The following is a 23,516-nucleotide window of genomic DNA, read 5'->3' as shown; positions in this document are numbered from 1 at the left end:
CCAGAGTGAAACTCCATCTCAAAAAAAAAAAAAAAAAAAAAAAAGAAAGAAAGAAAAGGGGGAATATTTATTAAAAGAGATTTAAAACATGATAGGAAGATATATTCTTTGGCTCTGTGGAATTTTACATTCAAAGGGAAAAAGTTTAACAAATCTCTGTAACTTACCTTTTCCTTGCTATAAACTTGGAGCTACCAAATAGGCTGTGCTTTGGATTTGATACTGATTTATTATATTTATTTTTGGTTGACCTCATATTGCATCATGAAGGTCTTGAATATTATTGTTTTCAAAAATCCAACAACTTTGTCTATGCAATCTAGAACTTTGAATTAAAATCTCATCTCAAAACTCTGAAGTGATATGATGATATGACTTTGGCTATTTCAGTTTTTAGAATTTTGTGTAAGGGATAAAACCAAAAGGTTTTAAAGGCTAATGTCTACTGGCAGAATCAGGGAAAAGTGCTATCTAGGGCAAAGCATAAGGTCAATATTTGATGGAGTGGTATTTTATCTCACCAGGACAAGCCCAAATGGGCAGTGGTTATGCATATTCTAATAGATAGATAATTTGACTTTGAGAGTAAGTCTTTTCCAGTTGCTTGCCAAGTGTCATACTTTAATCTGTTAAATGAAGATCACAATTGAGACTCTTTTCTGGATCTAGTTTGATTTGCTCATCCATTCATTTACTCAGCAGATATTTAAGGAGTGCCTGCTCAGTGTTAGGCTTTGTGTCAGTGGCTAGGAATAGAATATTCAGGTCTAAGGTTACAGTTTACTTAATGCCTTATCTATTAGACACTGGAGCTGACAGCAGTTTAATCAAGAAAGAGGAAATAAACAAGTGAGCTCACAAATGATGATGCCAGCTCACGTTGGTACAAACTGTGAAGGAAGGGAGCAGGCTGCCATGACTGCAGTCATGGTAGGGTGTCGGGAGGAGGCAACTTTGGAATAGGTGGTCAGAAAAGTCTGTTTTATGGAGTGGCATTGAGCTGAACTCTACCATGTGAATAAGAGAGGGTAAGAGTAATTTAAGCAGAGGGAATAATATACGTGAAAGCTCTTGGCTAGGAAGGGTGAGTTCAAGGAACAAAGAAAAGGTCATTCTTTCTGGACCATAGTAAAGGTGGAGACAATGGATTGAAATAAAGCCAGAGAGGCAGCGGTGGCCAAATGATGCCAGACATTATACATGCCATTAAGGAGTTTATATTTTATTTCACATGCAAAGGGAAGATATTAAAGCAATTTATTTAGTGACATGACTTGATATAGTTTATCTTTTTAAACTTTTTTTTTTTTTTTGAGACAGAGTCTCACTCTGTTGCCCAGGCAGGAGTGCAGTGGCGCCATCTCAGCTCACTGCAAGTTCCACCTCCTGGGTTCACGCCATTCTCCTGCCTCAGCCTCCCGAGTAGCTGGGACTACAGGCACCCCCCACCATGCTCGGCTAATTTTTTTGTATTTTTAGTAGAGATGGGGTTTCAACATGTTAGCCAGCATGGTCTCGATCTCCTGACCTCGTGATCCGCCCGCCTTGGCCTCTCAAAGTGCTGGGATTGCAGGCATGAGCCACTGTCCCTGGCCAACATTTTTATTTTGGCTGTGATGTGAAGAATTTAAGGGCAGATAGGGAGGCTAGTATAGGAGTCAAGTGGATATTATGGTAGTGCTGCTGAGATGTGAGAGTAGCTGAGTTGGCGGTAGACATGAAGATAAATGCATTGAGTTGAAAGAAATTTTTGAAAGTAAAGTAAAGCAGAATTGTTGGTGAATTGGTTGTGGGGATTTTTAATATTTCTTTAAATTTGGCATGGTCACTTAAAGGTGATGGGAAGGCATGCATGACAATTTCAAGATTCCATGTCTTACTTCCATTTGCTATTTTTAAATCAACTTTTCAGTTGAGATTTTTGTTTTTTCTTTAATAGGTTCATTGTCTTGGTGGAGAAATTGGAGCAGAAATCTGGGAACATCTCCTCGTCATGATCCGATGTCCCTTTTTGGCTCTTTCAGCTACCATAAGTAATCCTGAACATCTCACCGAGTAGGCATTAAGTTCCAGTTTGGATAGAGTGTTTGTCTATTTTGAATGTTTGAATTTCATAATTTCTCAATGGGTTCTGAGGAGTTGCATAATTTTCTAGTGAATTTAATAGTTTATTTCTGGATCTTCAAGAAACTGCATCTCTCTACACCTCCTGGCCATTGGCGAGGAAAAGCACCCTCTGTACAGAAAAGTCACGGACTCCCCCACCCAGACCTGCAATTGAGAGGGAATTTCCCCCATCCTGAAAATGACGCATCAGAAAAGATGCATTTTTGTTTCTTTTTTTGTCCTCCACCAAGAAATAAAAAATAAAATGATACAATAACACACTCAGCCATGGGGCCTGTGGTCCATTTTCCCACTTCGTTGAGATATTTAGAAAGATAGCAAATTCTTATTAGTTGAAAGCCCCATTTTATCTTGTCATTGAGCTTGATTTTTACCTACTACTAGTAATTTTTTTTTACTTTACAATATTTACTTATTTACTGATAACAATCCTATAATACCTCCTATGTGCCCAGTAGTGTTCTAAGTGCTTTACGTGTAGTAATTTATTTTAAGTGCCCAGCAACCCTTATGATTTATGCTTACTTCCATTACTACTATTAAATAGTCACAATTCCAATATTACTACCGTATTTCCATTTTAAAATATGGAAAACTAGGTACAGAAAGATGAAGTTATTCAACCAGGAGACACAGCTATTAGTAAGAAGGTTGGGATTTAATTTCAAGTAGTCTGGCTTCTGAGTCTATTCCCCTAAGTATAATTTATAAGGAACATGAAACTGTCTTGTCTTAAACTACTTAATTTCACAGGAAATAGTTCCATGTTCTGCCTAAATAATATGTACATTTATTTTTTAAGGTGGCTACAATCGGTAAAATGGTACTGGAAACAAGAAGACAAAATAATTGAAAATAATACTGCTTCTAAAAGACATGTGGGTCATCATGCTGGCTTTCCCAAAGACTACCTGCAAGTAAAACAGTCGTATAAAGTTAGACTTGGTATGTTTGATATATTTCTGTAAAGTTTGCCTTTTACTTTATTTTTTAAAAATCTACCATCATCTTGATTTTGATGCCTTTTACTTTAAATTTATTTCAGTGATTACATTTCCATTGATGTGGAAATTCTTGTTCTTCATTTTTAGTGCTCTATGGAGAGAGGTACAATGATCTAGAGAAGCATGTATGTTCAATAAAACATGATGACATCCATTTTGATCATTTTCACCCATGTGCTGCACTAACCACAGATCATGTAAGTAGTATTTTAGCCATATTTGTTCTGAGTAATATAAAATACTTGTATGTATTATAAATAAATGCTGCCTAACTGATATTTATCAGAATTATAGAATTACAGAATTATAGAAACTGATACTTTAACCTTAATTTAAAAAATAACAAGAGTATTCTTTCTAATTCTCATTGGTTCTTCAACAATGCCTGAATACACAAAGATTAAAAACCACTACAAATTTAACCTGAATTTTTAGCTATTTTTATTTATTCTCAGATGTTTTCTTTGCCAATTTTTCTTCTTCTCAGCACCCATGTCTGTCTGTCTACCCCTCTGACACTAATTCTTCTCACAGTGCAGCCATACAATTATATGTGGACAATCCCTAGTACATAGAAAAATCAGATAAAAGACATTCTTGCTAACGTAGCAATCACGACATGCTTTTTTGGTGGTGAGCCACTAAGGTGGAGGTCTTAGGAGGATTTCAGCTGGGACACCGGGGTGTGAGTGAGGAAAGATTTCTTAATTTTTCTTGCATAGTTCTCTTCCTGTCTCATCCTACTCCCGTAAATGGCCCATTTAAACTTCCTTTGGCTTTCAAAGTGATGATTAGTCAATAGTTTTGTCTTCCTTCTAAAACCTTAAATATATTCCAAATTCTGTCATGTTAAACATAATAGGACATCCATCATAAGATTGTTGTGATGATTAAAGAAGGTAAAATATGTAAAATTTTTAGAGCACAAAAGTCAACATAATTTGACACGAATATAATTAAACATAACTCTCAACTTTCTTTAAAGATAATTTTGATCTTTCCAAGTCTCTTTTGGCTTTCTTTTGGAAAAAGCTAAATGCATACCTCCTTAGCTTAACAACTGAGGTCATCCATGACCTGGCCCCAACGTCCTTTCCATTCATCCACTAGGGATATCTTACCTGGCAGCCCTTATGCTATGTATTGCTCTTGGAATATTTCAACCCAGATGCCAACTACCAGTTGTTCGGATCCTGTTCATCTTCCATAATTCTTCTAATGTGAAACCTTTTCCGAATTCTTCTCTAACTTTCTTAGCTAGATGTAATCTTTCTTCTCTTCATAATACCTTGTCTGTGTTTCTAATACGACACCAGTCATGATGAGCTTACTGCTTAAGTCGTTTACATGCATATAGTCTTTACTTACTAGAATAACTCTTTGAAGGCAAATTTTATGTCCTTTGTTTCCTAACAAACTGCTATGTATATAAAAGGTACTACATGTATGTTAAATAAGAACAGCCAACCTAAATTGAACACTTACTTCGTGTTCTAAAAATTCTGCGTTTTTAAACTCTCTTAACCATGACAACAATCTTATGATAGATGTCTTAATACTAGTCCCACTTTACAATGAGGAAAGTGAGGCATAGAGAACTGAACTAATTCAGTGTTCTTTCATTAAGTAAATGGTGGGGTCATGATGCAATCTCCAACAAGTTGGCTTCTAAAAGCTGGCTGGCTGATAGTAATTTTCTAATAGAATTTTGTTATGGAAGCTTATCTCTTGTGTCACAATGGCCCAATCCAAATTCTAAATGAACCTAAAATATGGACAATATTCTTGTGACTTAACTCATACCCCAAACCTAGAATATGGATGATAACCCACATATAAAAAAAAAGACACCTTATTCTATGTTTTTTTCTTTCTCCCTTCCCTTCCCTTCCCTTCCCTTCCCTTCCCTTCCCTTCCCTCCCCTTCCCTCCCCTCCCCTCCCCTCCCCTCCCCTCCCCTCCCCTCCCCTCCCCTCTCCTCCCTTAAGATATCCAGGAGTTATCTGACATTTTCATCATTACCTGGCATTTTAAAAACAGTATAGTATTTAAAAATTATTCTGTGTAGGATGGTTCAAGGCAGGTTATCTTTAAGCAGCAATATGTGTAGTGGTTTGGAGTACTTGCTGAAATTGTCATTTTGGTCCAAGTGCCTTTCGTCTATTTTCAGTAGCTATTAACTGGAAAGCAATAGAACTGCTACAGTGTGCTGTGACCCCAGATGACTTCTGCAAAGGTCAAGCTGTTGTATGAGTCTTCTTTAGATGTCTAGACTTTTGTGGCAGGAATGCAGGATGAACATAAAGACTTAAGTATTAGTAAGTCTATTTTGACAGCTGTGTGTATAGCATGTGTTTATATAGGACATATCCTAAAGTAGCAGTGATAAAAACCAAGGAGGCCTTTCAACTGAGTAAATAATTCCTGGTCTTGTGTAGTCCATTTCAGATTAATATGGAAAAAATGGAGTGGCAAGAAAAAACATAATAAACTGTGGCAACATAAGAAGGGCCATCCACCTGGGTCCTTTCCTCTATAGTTGTAGTATAAAAATGATTTCAGGAGTAGGGCAGCATGAGTGAGCTGGTCTGAATCCAACCATGGTGAGGGATCGCCTTCAATCCATACATGGCTTGTTTCTGGCTAAGAACAGTGTCTTTGGCCTTTGGCCCAATTTTCATGCCACACAGGAACAGCTGCTGACTCCTGGAGTGCTATCAGCCCCAGAAAGTCCTTGAAAGAACTGCTATCTATCTCTTTCTGCTCAGCATAGATCAATGCCTACCCTCACCTATGACATTAGGGACAATGTGGTTTACAAAAATAGCATCATGCTATAATACTGTTGTGTTTATAAATAAAGAATGGTACAAATCTATGACCTTTTATTTCTCTTCATTTTCTGCCTAGACTCACTCAACTTTTGCAGGATCATTAGTCACTATGTAGTGGAGAACAACTGAATTGAATCCCCAGTATTTAGGCATAGGACTGTTAAACTGATTTAAAACATTAAGAACTATAAGGGATAATTAATCAATCATATTTATGGTTATGTCATTAATCATATGCCAGGCACTTTACTAGGCCTGTTACATATGTTATCTAATATAATTCTCATAAAAAAATCTATGTCACAGGCAGAATTATCCTTCATTTTAGAAATGAGGAAACTCAGACCTCTCTAAAAGGCTAAGAGACTTAAGAACTCATAAGCATTCTAGCAACCAAAAACAGAAGATTTATATTTTAACATTATAATAAATCTTCGATTTATTGTATATTTTTATTTTAGTTAGGTAGAGTAAGTAACCACTTTCAAGTAATACCTAACAAGAGCGCAAGATGCCAACATTACAAAATAATAGGTGTTTTGTTCTATTTAGTATGTTGACATAATATAGTCCTTAGCATTTAGCTATCTTTCAGTGCTTCAACTGAGATGTTAAATGATGATTCCAGGAATTGTTTTATGTTCTATAGTTTTAAAGGTTTGAAGAACATATGTTGATTTTGTTTGCTCTCACTGCAGTCTTTAGGGTGGAAGTAAAAATATTGTATTTTCATTCCTATATTATGGATGAGGAACTAGCATTTACAGGTGCAATTAGAACCAGATCTTCTGATTCAAACTCTCCTGTACTTTCCATTCTACCAAACGTCATCTCCAGTTTGTTTCAACTGTGTTGTGTTTGGAGTGGCTTTTTTAGCCCTGAAATTTGAAACCTGAATTTTAAAACCTATTAATAGCTATTTACGAAAACAAGTGCCCTATTGTCAAATTATTTTGGATAAATTTGCATGCTATATTTACTTCTTTGAGATTTAACATTTCCAGTGAGAAATCCCAAAGAATCCTGTTTGATACAATACATATCATTTCTCCCTCCTTTTTCTTTTTTGAAGAATACTGTCTTAGCCCATTCATCAGGCTTCTATAACAAAAATATCACAAATTGGGAGGCTTTAGAAACAAAGATTTATTTTTCAGAATTCTGGAGGCTGGGAAGTCCTCTAGGCACTGGGAGATTTGGTGTCTTGTGAGGGCCTGCTTTCTGGTTCACATATAGCTGTCTTCTTACTGTGCCCTCACATGGCAGAAGGTACAGGGGAGATCTCTGTGGTCTCTTTTATAACAGCATTAATCCCATTCATGAGGGTTCTTCCTTCATGACCTAATCATCTCCCAAAGGATTTGCCTCCAGATACCATCACATTGGGGATTTGGTTTCAGTGTGTTAGTTTAGGGGGAAGACAAACATTCAGTCTATACTACATTCCTATTAACATCTCAGAGAATATGTTTTTACATGCAAATGATTTGTAGCACTAGTGATTGAAACCAGTAGAAAATACTACAGTGAAACTTTTTGAGAACAGGAATTTTTTATTTCCACTTAAAAGCATTTGTGGAAGAAATGAATGGCATACATTATTAAGAAGACTTAGAGCAGACTTGTCAGTGACCTTTGGGAGAAGTTTCTTGGAGTCTCGAAGGTGGTTTGAGAGCCTTTATCTTGAAGTTGACCCAGTTCTTATCTTGAAACATAAGCAAATAAGATTTTCCTGTTTTAGCCTGGCTTGGTACACTTAAAGTAAAGAATCACATTCTTAACTACATCAATTTTGGTGTTAGCTGTAAGGTAGAGGTTATGTATTGTCTAAAGTGAGTCCACAAACCTTTCAGCTTCCCATTGCTCTGATTTCAATTATGAAGTCATTTCAATTAGCACAATGAAAAGGTCTTAGGAAGTAATATTAAACATTTTTAGTGGGCTTTTGGCTTTTTTCCCGCTTTAGTGATTCAGTGACCTGTGTAGATAGTGTTTTGTTAGCGTTTAGCACCTATCAGCATTTGAACATTTTAGTTTTTTGCCTGTCAGTGTCTTTGGGTTATGATAGTGACTGAGAGGCAAAGGATAAGACATAAAATAAAATAAAGAGTAAGAATTTTAATTTTATTTTAAACAGATTGAAAGGTATGGATTCCCTCCTGATCTTACCCTTTCACCTCGAGAAAGCATCCAGCTATATGATGCCATGTTTCAAATTTGGAAAAGTTGGCCCCGGGCCCAGGTAAATAATACTGATGTAATTAATCCTATTATAGAGGATGATAACATTGACAAACTCTCACCCTTTCTAATCACTTGCATCTAATCTTTTAAAATTATTAGTTGACTCTTCCTAAAATAAAAGTGCTTCTTCTCATATTTCTAATATTATCTGTTTGTTTTTTAATGGGTTTTAACTTGTATTTTATTTTAATTCCTGAGAATATTTCTTTTTTTTAATCTTTTCAACTTCTCAAACACTATCATATTTCAATCTTTTTACATCTTAGATTCATATTTCTTTAGATTCATATTTCTTTTTATTACACTTTCTTCCCTTCTAAGTCCCAACTGCCATTTGTTTTCATCTTTAACTTTGTTTTGCTTTGTATCCTCTCTTCTGAAGAGCTCATCCATCCTAGTAATGTTATGCATTAGAAGCTATGTGGAGATAAAAAGTTTAACCATCTCTATGCTCAAGAAACTTGTAAGGCTGTTAAAGAGGTATATAATTGAGAAATACTTTTGGATTTTCTTGCATGATTGTACCCAATTTTGTAATATTTGTTTTCAAGGAACTGTGCCCAGAAAACTTCATTCATTTTAACAATAAATTAGTCATTAAAAAGATGGATGCTAGAAAATATGAAGAGAGTCTAAAGTCAGAATTAACAAGTTGGATTAAAAATGGCAACATAGAGGAGGTAATTTTCATACACTTTTTGGCCAAACTATATTTATATTGTTTTCTTGAGTTATATCATTCAGTTAATACCATTTTCTGATTTTTTTTAATCCTCAATTTTTATTTTAAAATTTTAAGTTGAACACGAAGTCTAGTGATTCTGAGATAGAATAAAAAGAGAAAGTAAACTGGTCTTTGTCTTATCCTCAATGTCTTCTGAACCATGTGCCAGAGGCTACTGGTTTTTTCTAAATGGCATAGCAGATAAGAACAGAAGGTTCTCTATCCAAAGAGATGATATTGTTGATACTTTAACAGTAGAGAGACTGAACTCACAGGAATAGTTTCTGAGAAGAATGTTTTACTCCTCTTTCTTTTTTGACTTGGAGTTTACTGTTCTTTTCTTATTATTATTTCAAGTTGTAGGAAGTATTTGGGTATTGAAACTTTTCCTGGAATTATATAAGTTACAGATATTTGTTTTAATAAGTTGATGGTATTCATATTTTGAAATTTGATTTATTGGCGCAGATTGAGGAATGACATATATTAGACTTTTCTCATTGGATTTTTTTTTCTGTAATACCTTAGTCTACTCCCATTCAAAAACATAATATAATTGAGTTACATTTTCTTCTAGCTATTTTGTCATTTACAAACCTTGAAAATATATTTGGATGTGATTTTTTGACATAATGTAGAAAGTGATTCACACTTGCCCTCCTGTCATAGTAAAACCAGCATCATTTGCTGAAAACTTCTATTCCTGATTTGTATCGCCTTAAAAATTGCAGGTCAAATTGCATGTGTGTGTGTGTGTGTATATCACTGCCAATTTTTTGTTCTCTAGTGTATTGATTTGTATGTTTCTTTGATGGTTCTTTGCCTAGTTTTATAATGTACTTTCATAGGACTATTTAAAAAAAACCCAAAAACATATATTAGACAACTAAGAAAATATTTTAGCAAAAAGTAGTAATTTCTTTCTCATGCAGAACTTAAAATTGTTTTGTGTTCACTGCTACAGGCCAGAATGGTACTTCAGAATCTTAGTCCTGAAGCAGATTTGAGTCCAGAAAACATGATCACGAAGTTTCCGCTTCTAGTTGAAAAACTAAGGAAAATGGAGAAGTTACCTGCATTATTTTTTTTGTAAGTTATTTAATTTAATTTGGTTTTGCTTGTAATTGTATTAGACTCATTCCTTCAAGGCAGGGGTCCCCAACTTCCGGGCCACAGACGGTCACTGGCCCAGCCCATGGTCTCTTAGGAGCTGGGCCACAGAGCAGGAGGTGAGTGGTGGGCCAGCGAGCACTGCTGCCTGAGCTCCACTTCCGGTCAGATCAACCCTATTGTGAACTGCACATCTGAGGGATCTAGGCTGCACGGTCCTTATGAGAATCTAACGAATGTCTGGTGATCTGAGGTGGAGCAATTTCATCCCGAAACCATCCCCCCCACCCAGTCCCTGTGTACCACTTTCCCACTGCCACCCACCGCCAAGTTGTTTTCCATGAAACCAGTCCCTGGTGCCAAAAAGGTTGGGGACAGCTGTTTTAAGGTGAGGGGAGTTATACAAACTTTCCTATTGTAGTGCAGTGTTCATTACTGTTTCTGGGGCCCATTAGTTATTTGAATGCATATGTTTTGTTTAAAAATACAACTTTCTAGTTCAATTCTTATATTTGTGTTTGTGCTATTATGAATGACCATCTTTATATAGTTTGCTACTCTATGTTTGTTTTCTTTCTACTGTAAACTATTATTTTTTATTTAGCCTTGTTAATTTTTAATGCATACCTAGGGTCTTTGCAAAACAAATTGAATGTATATGCACACAAGTATCCCACATAAAACTAAAGTATCTTCATAATATACTACTTATTGACAGTGTATTTTATTATATTTAATTTATAGTAATGAGAACTGTGATCCAGATATGCTGATATCTTTCTAAATTTTATATATTATAGTATAAAATAGCTTAAAATTGAACAAAATAGTGCAATTTCATTGGATATCAAAGTACAATTTATTAAATGGATAACATACTAGATCTTGGATTAACTTTGATAAAATAGTTTGGGACTAGAACACAATACTCTGTTTACTTTGGATAATTTCAAACTACACTTAAGCCATGGAAGCTGAAGTAAATAAATCCAGAGTCTTGGTTAGGTGGAAAAGTTTAATGAAACTTGCTCACATGTAAACAGACATATAGGAATGAATCATTGATGATATATTTCTGAAATTACAATGATGGGTGAATGAAAGATTGTGTTTGGAAATTTGGGGGATTGCAATAATATTACTCCTTTTATCTTTGTTGTTGGGATAAGGAAAATACATTTCTGCACTGCCAAAGATTTACAAAGCTCACCTGTCTCACTTTCAAGTGTGGCTATAGGTCGTAATTAGAAACAAAAGTAATTCTGTACCTCTGGGATATTTCTGAAAGCCTCACTACAAAACAGAAACTGAAAAATAGCTGTTTATTTTTCATACCTTCATACAAATATAGGGGAGGCAAAATTTTACTTCTACCACCTTAGGCTTTTTTACCTGGGCTTGAGAATTAAACTGATATAAGACAAATCAATAGAAAAGCATGCACATGTATGTAGTATGTTTTATATGGTGCAGAAGGCTTCATAAGGAGATGAAGACTCAAAGATGCAGTTAGAGTTGGACACTTACATAGTGAATTGGACAAAGAGTGGTAAATTGTGAAAAATGTGACAAAGTAAAGGGACGTAGGCTAGGGTAACTTGGGCACAGATGTGACTAGGAAGGTAAGAGTTAGTTTAATAAGGTTTGCTAGTATAGATGTCCCTTGGCTTCAAATTCTCATCTTTGAAGATAGGAGTGTTACTCTCCTTCTGGTATAAAAACGTTTTTTATGGGCATTTAATCTGCTACTTTTAAGAAAAAGAAAGAAGATCAGAGTGATCTTCTTGACCCTGCTGTTTTTTCTAGTGCTTTCAACTCAAAATAGTTAATATGCCAGAGTGGTATATTTTGGGAGTAGCATGTTCCAAAATCCTTCACATACTTAAAATATTTTAAAACTAAAATATTTCACAAAACATCAAAAGTTTAATTCTACTTGAAGAATTGAAGCTTGACATGTTTACATGACTCTTGAATTCTCTACAGAATAAACTGTGAACATCCTTGGTCTTACACAATTTGATTTAGTGCTAAGTAGCCCCAGATCATCAAGAGATCTGAGGATTTGTCTGGGCTCAAGTTTTACCTCTAGGAGCTTTTCAAATAGTAATGGACCCTTAAGCCTTCTGCAGTCTGATCTCTTAAAAAAAAAATACATGGAGCATATTCAGTGTTTGATGGCAATGGCAGTGTGTGCTTAAGGGCGCACACTTCAAGGCCAGGCCCAAACTTGGATCCCACCTCTGCCCCCATGAACTGTGTTATTTCTGGACAGCTACTTAATGACTTTAAGCCTTAATTTCCTTATTTGCAAAATGAGATGATCACAATAATGATGCATTGGATTGGGGTGAGAATTAAATAAACCTAAGTTATGAAAGCATTTAGCACAGTGCTACAAAAATGTTATTGAATAAGGTCTAATCTCTAGGCCGCATTCATTCTTGTAAAAGTTGCAGATACCAGGATGATCCCTTTTTGTCAGATCCAAACAGACTAGAGCTGAGAGAGCATGAAGGCGGGGTGTTCATGCTTGTGTGGCTGAGATAAGCTGTCTCAAGGACTTTCTAAAATAATCCCACAGGCAGTTCTTTCTTTAGGGCTACAGCAATTCAGATAAGATGCCCTTGAAAGAACACCACCCAGTAATGGCATCTCCACCGATAAATTGATGCCAGCTCTGGTTTTGCGTCTCCAACACCAATGAACTACGTTTCTAAGCAGCTTATGTAAACTTTGCCTTTTGCCAATACAAGCTTCCTTTTATCTTTGTCCCTTCAGGCACATGTATGGCTTGCCATAGCTGTGTATCTTGGGTTATAATTCTCATTTCTAATTCTAAATATAGTCAACATATTTGGAGATATTTTTTCTTTGGTTTTGTTTTGATTGACATAATATGTAGGTTATCCGAGAGATTTAAGAGGCAACGTTATTTCCAAGTGGTCTTTGAACTTTATTTCCAAGAGTTTTTTTTTTTTTTAAATGAAGTACTATGATGAAAGTGACACTATTTTAAAAAGTAATATATTCCTAGGCCCCGGTAATTCCTAGGCCCGTTAATGTAAAAAGAGAAGCAACATATGTCAGTTAAAAACAGGGTTTGAGAACAGAGGCCTGCAGGCCAGACTCTGCCACATATAAGCTGTGGGTTCTTGGGCAGGCCACTTAATCTTTTTGTGTCTCAATTTTTTCATCTGGAAATAAGGATATTAATAGAGATATTAATAGTGCCTTCTTCATATGATTGTTGTGAGTACTAAATGAGTTAATATACTGAAGTCACTGAGAATAATGCCCGACAACTGTATACAATTTTTTTTTTTTAAGGGGGATGGAGTTTCACTGTCACCCAGGGGTGGAGTTCAGTGGCGCAATCTCAGCTCACTGCAACCTCCACCTCCCAGGTTCAACCAATTCTCCTGCCTCAGCCTCCCGAGCTGGGATTACAGGCATGTGCCACCACGCCCGACTAATTTTTGTATTCTGTGTCACCGTGTTGTCCAGGCTGGTCTTGAACCCTTGACTTCAGGTGATCCGCCTGCCTTAGCCTCCCAAAGTGCTGAGATTACAGGCGTGAGCCACCATGCCCGGTCAACTGTGTGTAACTTAAATGTTTACTGCTATTATTATTTTATTGTCTACTATATGAAATTTCTTGTCATGTGGCATAGACTGTCACTTTTAAAATTCTTACTTCACCAGTGTGCCAGTTTATTTACTGTTCACTAGCTAAACACATTTCCTTTTGATGTTAGCTCTATAAAAACTTTAGAAAGGCCCTTTGCTTCACAGCATAGATTTAAAAAGCTTTATTATATAAACCAGACCTATGACTTGCTATAATAAGCTATAAGCTATGGTTAGTATAGTGACAATAGCTATTGGCTACTTGCAGCCACAGCATTTTGCCACCAAGAAACAGTGGGGAAATAAGACCTCCCTGGGCTTTTCAGTGCTCCTGTAAAAAGCCCTAGCTTCCTGACACTGGGAAATGCATGTGAAATAAACATAGGAAATGTTTGCCTTTACTTCCTCTAGAAACATTTTGCTCTTCATGTATCAGGAGAATTTGATCTGTAGCCATTTGTCTATAAATGTCTTTACCAATTTGTAGCTAATTGCTCAGATCTGAGAAGGCCTACTGAGTACAACCTAGACCAGGTTGCTGGGTTAAACCCCAGGGTGCCAGGAAGTATGGATCACTATATTCCTAGGTACTTACATTTAAAGAACTATAAAGCCCAGAGCTTAGAGACATTTCTGCATTGCAAAGTCCAGCAACAGCTAGGGTTTTTTCTTTTGGAAAGAATTGTAGGTTCTCACCTTCTACCAAAAGAATACTTTTTTTTGATTAATCTTTTTTTTCTCATTTTTAGAGAAGGGTGGTGATGGGGATAGCTATCTGTCTTCTGTATATAAATGGAGATAAATGGAGAAAAACCATTGTTCTCTGTTCCTTGCTTATGGAATATTTGACTGCTATTAGAGGAAAAATTTCCACGAGTTCTCATTGCTTTGTCCCAGGGTAATGTCTGTGTGGCGGAGTGGGTGAGGGGACTGGGGTCGGGGGAGAGAGAAGGGGAGGGCCGGCAACACTATTTACTATAGGTGGTTAATAAGGAGTTGGCTGATTCGGAACACCTGATGTGCACATTCTGGATGACATTTATAAAGGTGGGTATTAAAAACCCAACAGGGGATGATAGCAGTAGATGGAAATATGATTTTGGATTGTATTTATGATGTTATTTTCAAGGCGCACATTCTTTTTATTTCCAGATTCAAGTTAGGAGCTGTAGAAGACGCAGCCAAAAGTGTGAGCACGTCCCTAAAGAAAAAGCAGGAGACAAAAAGGCCTCCCAAAGCTGATAAAGAAGCCCATGTCATGGCTAACAAACTTCGAAAAGTTAAAAAATCCATAGAGAAACAAAAGATCTTGTAAGTAGTTAACTAAAAATTTGACAAGTAGAGGGTTAAAATACTCCCCAAATCCCAGTAGGAAACATAAATTGAATATGTTCTATAAATAAGTTCTAGTTGTTGCTTGGACTTATTTCTAAATTGAGTACATTTGGGTGAGAGAATGGGGTAAAGATGAGTGACCATAATTGTACATTCATTCCTTAATTGCATCGATCAGTCTCATTTAGGACTTGGGAGAGGTGGAACCACAGCCTGTCAGCCTAGGTAGATTTTATAACCTGACGTAATCATCCTACACAATAAGCACATCTTTGACACATATATGAACTCTGGCTGTCACTTAGTCCTCAGAAGGTTTAAATATAGACTCCACAGTTGGTCTTTGGTCATGACAAAGAAGTCTCACTAATATACCATCACAGTTTTATGAGTGATCATAAAAGAACTTGAGAATGGATGGAAATGCTGATTTCATGCTTGGAAGGACTTAGCTAATGTGACTTCTCTTCCTTGCTCTCAATGTCTAATTCTGTCAACTCTAGGGCCAAAATGTTTATCCCCTCTCTATGATCCTCTCCATCTTAAGTAACTTCCTGGCTTAGAAGCTCCTCATATCTTGCCTGGATGATCACAGAGGTCTTTTTTTTTTTTTTTTTTTTTGGACTTCAGAGCCTTGAGGTTCACCACTCTCCAATCTAGTCAACAAACGATCTTGCACACATTTGAATTGATTAAATTATCCCATGCTCAATGTTCTTCCTTCACCCTTGCTTAGCTGATGAAGTCTGAACTTCTTGACCATTATGCCGAAATGTTTTGGTATTTGCCTTAACTCTATCAGTCTCACTTCCTCCCACTCTGCTCTATCAATACTCAATATTTATGATTCTCCTCACATGACTTACTTTTCTACCTCTTCCTTTCCATGAACTGACCCATTTGCCTTGAGTGTCCTGCTTCCTGGTTGCTCCCAAAGCTTGTACTCATAATTTTTGGTGTCTCATCTCCAAATCTTTCCCTGATTCCTGCAGTTAGACTTTCTACCCTCTCTCCTATGTTCTTCTACACTTTCAATAGCTAGTAGATCAATTATTGTAATATATTGTTGTTTGTATGTATTTCTTTTTCCTAAATTTTAAGTTCCTTTACAACAGGAACCATGTATTTTTCTTTTTATGTCTTCATTGCTTAGCACATTACCTGGCAGGTAATATTATTCCATGAATATATTTGAATGAATGAAAGATATTTCTCTCCAAGTTGAAACAACTTTTAGAGCATCTCTGATTTAGGTTTTCCAGATTTCAGAGCAAACTAGAATTTGCTGCTGAACCTTTTGCTTATATTTCCTCTACCTATTTTTCTGTTTCCTTAGAAGTGTGGGAGGTGAAAACCCAGGGGTAGCATAGGAGGTGTAAGCCTTCTTAGCAACTGATCCTCAACAACCTTTCCTGAGGGCACCAGGAGCCACATTTCAGGTTAGATTAGTGACCAACAATTCAAGTTATAAAAATAAAGTGTGATTTAATGTGTTATTCATCACCATACTGGGGGTAAGGGGGCCTTTAGATAGTCCCACTCTGGCCTCTTCCATCTGCATCCATTCCCATGAAGCAAGGGGCCAGTGGAGCTAAGGAGACGTGCCCATCCAGAGCTCATTCTCACCCTTGAATTCCAGGTTATTATGGAGCTATATTTGTCAAGATAGGTGGATAGAATTTATTTCATTTAACAGTTTATTACTTTGACTAAAAACTTAAAGTGAGGCAATAATATGTGGAGCTTTGCCACATGCTCTGCAAATTTTAGGGCCAGGCCCTTCTATAGTCAAGGCATTCTCCCCTGAGTTAAGGGTAACGTTAGTTAACACATAACGATGAAATACAAGTGAGCACATCTTCTCATATTTACAATTTTCTTCCATGCACAGTTAAGAGAAAAATTTTAAAAATCAAAGAAGTGGTAATTGATTTGGGTGCACGTTACATTGAGGGGTGATGGATGGACAACACAGTATGATGATACAATAGACTAAGCCAGGGTTTATGGAGGGTCTCCTAGGTCAGATTCCCTAGTAGCATACGCTGAGATGAGGATGTCTGTGGAAGGGATTTATTGAAGGTGTGTGCTCATGAGGGACCTATAAGAAAATGAACGAAGCAAGAAAGGGAAGGTGAAGAAAAGCAAGAATGTGGCTTCTGCTAGAAGATAGCCTGATTCTAACCCTACTGGGAATGCTGGGGCACCAGAGAATTGCCCCACCTTGAGTCAAGAGGGCTGATTTTTATACTTCGTATCAGTCAGACTTTGGGTGTGGGCTATTTCCCATCCCCAGGAGAGGTTGTCACACCCAGGCATCTCCAAGAGGCCCCTGTCAGTTTAGAGCAATTCTCCAGGGAATGGTGCAGCTGAGAGCCTTAGCAACCAAACTCAGAGCAGCTGTAGCATCCACTACAAGGAGGGAAGGAGAATGACTAGAATTGGCAATGTGGAGCAAGGAGAACGCCTGCCTTACCTCCGAGCCTAGGGTCATGAAGGCCAAGGAAGAAAAAATGATCATCACTTTAGCAAGGAGAAACCGAGTTATCTCAGGAGAACCGGGTATGGCAAGACTACAGCCAGAAGGAAAGGGAACATCCCAGAAAATATCAATATGTGATAGAGTTTTCTCATGGTGGATCATAACATCCAGAGGCTGAAGAGGAAGGAAATTAGAGGAAGACTGAGTTATTAAAGATGCACAGCAGGCCGGGCACAGTGGCTCACACCTGTAATCCCAGCACTTTTTGGGAGGCCGAGGCAGGCGGACCACAAGGTCAGGAGTTCAAGACCAGCCTGGCCAACATGGTGAAACCCCGTCTCTACTGAAGATACAAAAATTAGCCAGGTGCAGTGGTGGACACCTGTAATCCAAGCTACTTAGGAGGCTGAGGCAGGAGAATTGCTTGAACCCAAGAAGTGGAGGTTGCCGTGAGCCAACATCACGCCATTACACTCCAGCCTGGGTGACAGAGAAAGACTCTATCTCGAAAATAAAATAAAATAAGAAAAATAAAGATGCACATCAGTGGAAGTCTGGGTGAGAAGACTGATTTGGGAAGTCTTGGGCATCCTCTGGTGGCCAAATCAATTAATTACTTCATTATTTACAATTTCATTAATTAAAATTTTATTTTTATGAACAGAGATGAAAAGAGCCAGAAAAAAAACAGAAATGTGGATCAAAGCCTAATACATGAGGCTGAACATGATAATCTGCTGAAGTGTCTAGAGAAGAACCTAGAAATCCCACAGGACTGCACATATGCTGATCAAAAAGCAGTGGACTCCGAGGTCAGCACTTACAACGTTACCGTTCTCCAGACTATTTCATTTGTCAGCCATAGCTTCTTAGTTGTAGACAATGTTTGATAAGATATATGCATAATATAATACATAATTAATACAATCCCTACCAAAGGAGAAATCTCCTTTAGCTACATATCAGTCTTGAAGGCTTTGCAGTGCATATCCAAAAAAGGACATTATAGTCTAAGCCAGGGTTTGTGGAGGAGTCTCCTAGGTCAAATTCCCTAGTAGCACACACTGAGATGAAGATACCTGTGGAGGAGACTTAGGATTTGTAGATTATTTCTTGCTTGTTAACAGTTCACCTCTGAAAATGTCTGCCATTTCATTATTTCTTTCTATTACATTGTTTCCACAGGCTGAATTCTAGACTTCAATTTCATATGCTTCATTTGAAAATTTGGGTGCATGTGGTCCAATACACTTTAAATAATATTCACAGAATTTCTCAAAATCAGGGGCTTTTTACATTATAGCCAAAACACCAAAGAGGCATTGGAATATCTAAAACTGGTATGCAGAAACCTTTTAAAATGCAAATTACTCATGCTTATGGTAAACAAATTTGAAGGTACAAATTAGTAATAATAAAAGCAATGTCATCACTCATAAGTACTCACTGCCCTTCCAGACCAACCTTTTATCTCATTTTCCTGTGACTATACACATACAAACTTACATACATTTTGTGTGTGTGTATATACATATACATATACACACACACATATTCATTCTATTGTGCCCCTTCTTTTGTAAGCTTCATGGTGTCTTATTTTTTATAACCATGTATTTAGATCATCATTTTAATGAATCCTTGATATTCTGTTGTATGAGTGAATACATAATTGAAGTAACCACTAACCAGCCTTTTGCTTTTGGAAGCTTTTTTTTTGTCCCTCTTTGTCCCACAAAGATAAGCGGTGTTTATCTTTGTCCATCTATCTCTGGACACAACTGTATTTCTTCTTTAAGACCTGGGTATTTTTAAGGCCATTTGTGCTCAGTTTCAATGGGAAGTAGGCATTCCCGGACCACATAGGGTAAGGAACCTACTCTGCCTTCTTGGAGAAGTCTCTCTGTTGGGGAAAACTCCTAAGGCTCCAATAGCCAACTGATAACCCTCAGGCAAGAGCAGTCATGCACTCACCGCTGCTGGGTGTTTCATCTGCTACTTTGTCAAAATTTTCTGCCCCAGAAGTGGAGTAAGACAGTTTAAGATAGTCTGTCCAAAGAAGTGGGAAGATTTTTCTTGTAGTTACTGTTGCTGCCATAAAATGTTCTTTGTATTCATGTAGAGTCAATTTCAAATAGTTGCCTCATTTAGCCAAATTATTACATAGTATGCATGTTATTTTCATTTAGACATTTTTAATTATAATTAAAATTAAATCATAATCCCTAAATGTCTTGCTTCTTTTAGACTTTGCAGAAGGTATTTGGTCGAGTAAAATTTGAAAGAAAAGGTGAAGAATTGAAAGCCTTGGCAGAAAGGGGTATTGGATATCATCACAGTGCTATGAGTTTCAAAGAAAAACAATTAGTTGAAATCCTCTTTAGGAAAGGATTTCTTAGGGTAGGTAAATGTTCTTTATTCTAAAAATTGAAATTGTGACTGTTTCAAGCTGAAGGTTCAGGAAAAGTGAAGAATACAACCACCATTTTTCTTTTTTTCTCATGTAATTGTCTTTTAAACAAATAAGTTGGCCGGGCACAATGGGTCATACCTATAATCCTAGCACTTTGGGAGGCCAAGGCGGGCAGATCACCTGAGGTCAGAAGTTCAAGACCAGCCTGGCCAACATGGTGAAACCTGCCTCTACTAAAAATACAAAAATTAGCCGGGCGTGGTGGCAGGTGCCTGTAATCCCAGCTGCTCAGGAGGTTGAGGAAGGAGAGTCGCTTGAACCTGGGAGGCAGAGGTTGCAGTGAGCCGAGATCATGCCATCACACTCCAGCCTGGGGGACAAGAACAAGACTTTGTCTTTAAAAAAAAAAAAAAAAGTCATGATAAGACTGCATATCCTCTGTCTTATTTAATTGAAGAGGGGATTGAAATGCACTACTCAGTTTATCTCTTTTTGTTTGTTTGTTTTTGAACCTCCTGAGTAGCTGGGATTACAGGCATGTACCACCATGCCCGGCTAATTTTGTATTTTTAGTAGAGATGGAGTTTCTCCATGTTAGTCAGGCTGGTCTCAAACTCCCGACCTCAGGTGATCCTCCCGCCTCAGCCTCCCAAAGTGCTGGGATTATAGGTGTGAGTCACTCCACCAGGCCTAGTTTATTTCTTTTTCATGAGAATAAAAATATTTCTTAGACAAATACTTTGGCAAATATTTCTACCGTAAAGTATATCTATGTTCTCTCTCCTATCAGTGATAATGGACAAAAGGAAGACTAAAATAACTTTCAGACTGGGCCCTTGTTATGTTTTGTGCAGTGTGTCCTGTGACAATGCACAGGGATTTTCTGGATAAATTCACAAAGGAGCTTTATATAGTTTGCTTGTAAATTTGGATCTTTAGTAATATTCAAAAATAGACTGAATTTTAAAAATTATTCATATTAAATTTTGTATGACATATATGACATTCACAAAAGAGAGAGAGAGAAAGACAAAGAGATTGAGATTGTTTCTGCTACTCTAGGTAGCATCTTTTAAACTAAATGTTGAGGAAAATCTGACATCATAGTTAACAATCCTATTACCTGAAAAACAACCTAAGATGTAGCATTAACAACTTTGCTACGCTTTTCTCTTAACTAATAACAAATTATGTATTTATTTTAAAGGCTAATCACCACATACAATATTTTCTACATGATTATCAATTGATAGAAGAGAGACACACCTATTTTGATCAGCATATCAAATAGTTTAAATAGTACCTGTTAAATAGTAGTTGCTCAATTACTAATAGGTTAATGAGATCACTCCACGAAAGTACTATGAAAATAGTGACAGCTTTGCTCTAGAGAACATTTTTTAAAAAGGTATTTATTTTAGTTATTTTCTAAATGTATTATTATTTTCTACATTTTTGTTATCAAAAAAAACTTGAGAACAACAGGTAATAAATGATATGTTGCATTTCCCAGATATATAGATTTCAGTTACAGAATAATTAAAGAAGATCACTCTAACATTAATACTAACCACAGCATGTATGACTATCAATATAAAAAGAAAGAGAAGATGATTAGAAATACCCAGCATTATATGCAAAGAGTATTATCTAAGTAAACTTTTAAGTTTGTCCTGCTCCTTTTCTGATCAGTTATGACAATTCGAGGGGAAAAGACAACTTTTTAAAATTACTGAGGTGTGTTATTTCCATAGGCATAATCTCAACAAATTTTAGTAGACAAAATAGGTAATTGTCCAGAAGTGGATTCGTAAAAGTATTATTTCCCTATCATAAAAAGTTTTCTGTCTAGTTATTCATTTAAAAATATTTACCTGGCCAGGTGTAGTGGCTCATGCCTGTAATCCCAGCACTTTGGGAGGCCAAGGTGGGTGGATCAACTGAAGTCGGGAGTTCAAGACCAAACTAGCCAACATGGTGAAACCCGATCTCTACTAAAAATACAAAAATTAGCCGAACATAGTGATGGGTGCCTGTAATCCCAGCTACTTGGGAGGTTGAGGCGGGAGAATCGCCTGAACCTGGGAGGTGGAGGTCGCAGTGAGCCGAGATCGTGCCATCGCACTCCAGCTTGGGCGACAAAAGTGAAACTCTGTCTCAAAAAAAAAAAAAAAAAAAAAAAAAAAAATACTGAACACCTATCAGTTGCCAGGTACTCTTATGGGTGCTGCGGATACAATAATGAATCTTGCTTGGAGTCTGGTATAAGACAAGTGAACAAACAAGTAATGTTATTGAGGTAGTCATTAATGCTATGAAGATAAATCACGTGAGACAGAGATAGCCCATTGTGGCTTCATTGAAGCTCAAAGAGTTTTTCAGCAACTTTATGACAGGAAATACTTGCATTCTATTAAAATGCTATTTTATGAAGTAATTGTTTTATTCTGTTTCAAGGTGGTGACAGCTACTGGAACACTTGCTTTAGGTATCAACATGCCTTGTAAATCTGTGGTTTTTGCTCAAAACTCAGTCTATCTGGATGCCTTGAATTATAGACAGGTATTTCAAAATGCATAAACTTGCTTATTGTATTGCTGAAATATGGCCATAGCATAGTAAAAAAAGTGAACCTTTAGTTTATAAACATACCACAATTCACAGTAGCCTAACTGGGCATTCATCCTTGCCTGGCTTTCAGTTTTAGTTGTGGTATAGTTGAAAGCACCTGCATTTGGGATTGTGTGATTAACCAGATGTGTGACCTTGGATGAGATATCTAAACTGCCCGATTCTCGTTTTCTGTCTCCAAAATATGGGTAATAATTACTCTCCCACAGCATTTGCAAGAAGTAAATAAGTGATTTTCATGGAAAATAGACATCAAAGGTGCTTGATAAAGTTTTACTCAATCATTTGCTGTGCACAAGATTTTGCACTCTAGAATTATCTTTAATGCTTCCCTCAGCTTTACTCCTGACACTCAATCTATTACCAAGCCCACTTCATTACTTTCCTATAGCAGTATTTGATTTTTGCCTTGCAATTTCTGTATCCACCATCTTTCTTCATACGTTCTTAGCCTTGTATTATTAGTACAATTTCCCTGATTCTCCATGCTCTTTATTCTACCACATCCTGCAGTAATATGGTTTATCTTCATATGATTTCCCTGCTCAGAAACATTTGATAACTATTTCTGCTAGCAGATTCAAATTTAGATATGTCACCCCCATTCAGGTTTTTATCAACGTGCTTACCCCCTTTATCTCTAAACACTTTTTGTTCTCCTTATAGCCCTTGTTCCTACCCAATATAACATCCTTATATAATTTCCAGCATGTTACCAACCCCTCTTTTTTAGTTCTATTGCTACTGCTGTACTCTGAATGAATTTTTCTAATGCATTTTTGGGAATCTTCTACTTTGGGCTCTGGAGCTAGGGTGTTTGATATTTGGGATGATGGACTTGGGAATGGAAATGTCAGGGTCTGAATTCTGGATCTTCCACTTTGTGGTTGTTTCAGTATGGGCACAGATATTCCCAGTGCCTTAGCACAGTCTAAGCACTTAATCAGTAAGAGTTAATGTAACCTCTGTAAAGATTTTATTCA

At 36.9% G+C, this 23,516-nt stretch overlaps 1 protein-coding gene across 1 annotated transcript in view; it reads left to right on the top strand.

Annotated features, from left to right (window-relative positions):
- Nucleotides 1-23,516, top strand: part of DDX60 (DExD/H-box helicase 60) — a 104,867-nt gene that overhangs the window by 50,212 nt on the left and 31,139 nt on the right. The window contains exons 20-29 of the mRNA XM_015139475.3: nucleotides 1,940-2,055; nucleotides 2,930-3,072; nucleotides 3,219-3,328; nucleotides 8,102-8,206; nucleotides 8,760-8,888; nucleotides 9,897-10,021; nucleotides 14,825-14,983; nucleotides 18,154-18,301; nucleotides 19,737-19,889; nucleotides 22,360-22,464. Coding sequence (XP_014994961.2) covers nucleotides 1,940-2,055; nucleotides 2,930-3,072; nucleotides 3,219-3,328; nucleotides 8,102-8,206; nucleotides 8,760-8,888; nucleotides 9,897-10,021; nucleotides 14,825-14,983; nucleotides 18,154-18,301; nucleotides 19,737-19,889; nucleotides 22,360-22,464 — 1,293 coding nt within the window. The remainder of the gene's footprint in view (nucleotides 1-1,939; nucleotides 2,056-2,929; nucleotides 3,073-3,218; nucleotides 3,329-8,101; nucleotides 8,207-8,759; nucleotides 8,889-9,896; nucleotides 10,022-14,824; nucleotides 14,984-18,153; nucleotides 18,302-19,736; nucleotides 19,890-22,359; nucleotides 22,465-23,516) is intronic.

This window comes from Macaca mulatta, chromosome 5 (assembly GCF_049350105.2).
Source record: "Macaca mulatta isolate MMU2019108-1 chromosome 5, T2T-MMU8v2.0, whole genome shotgun sequence".
NCBI classification, from domain to species: domain Eukaryota; kingdom Metazoa; phylum Chordata; class Mammalia; order Primates; family Cercopithecidae; genus Macaca; species Macaca mulatta.
The sequence above is the reverse complement of the archived record's forward strand: the minus strand, read 5'-3'. Positions and strand labels throughout refer to the sequence as shown.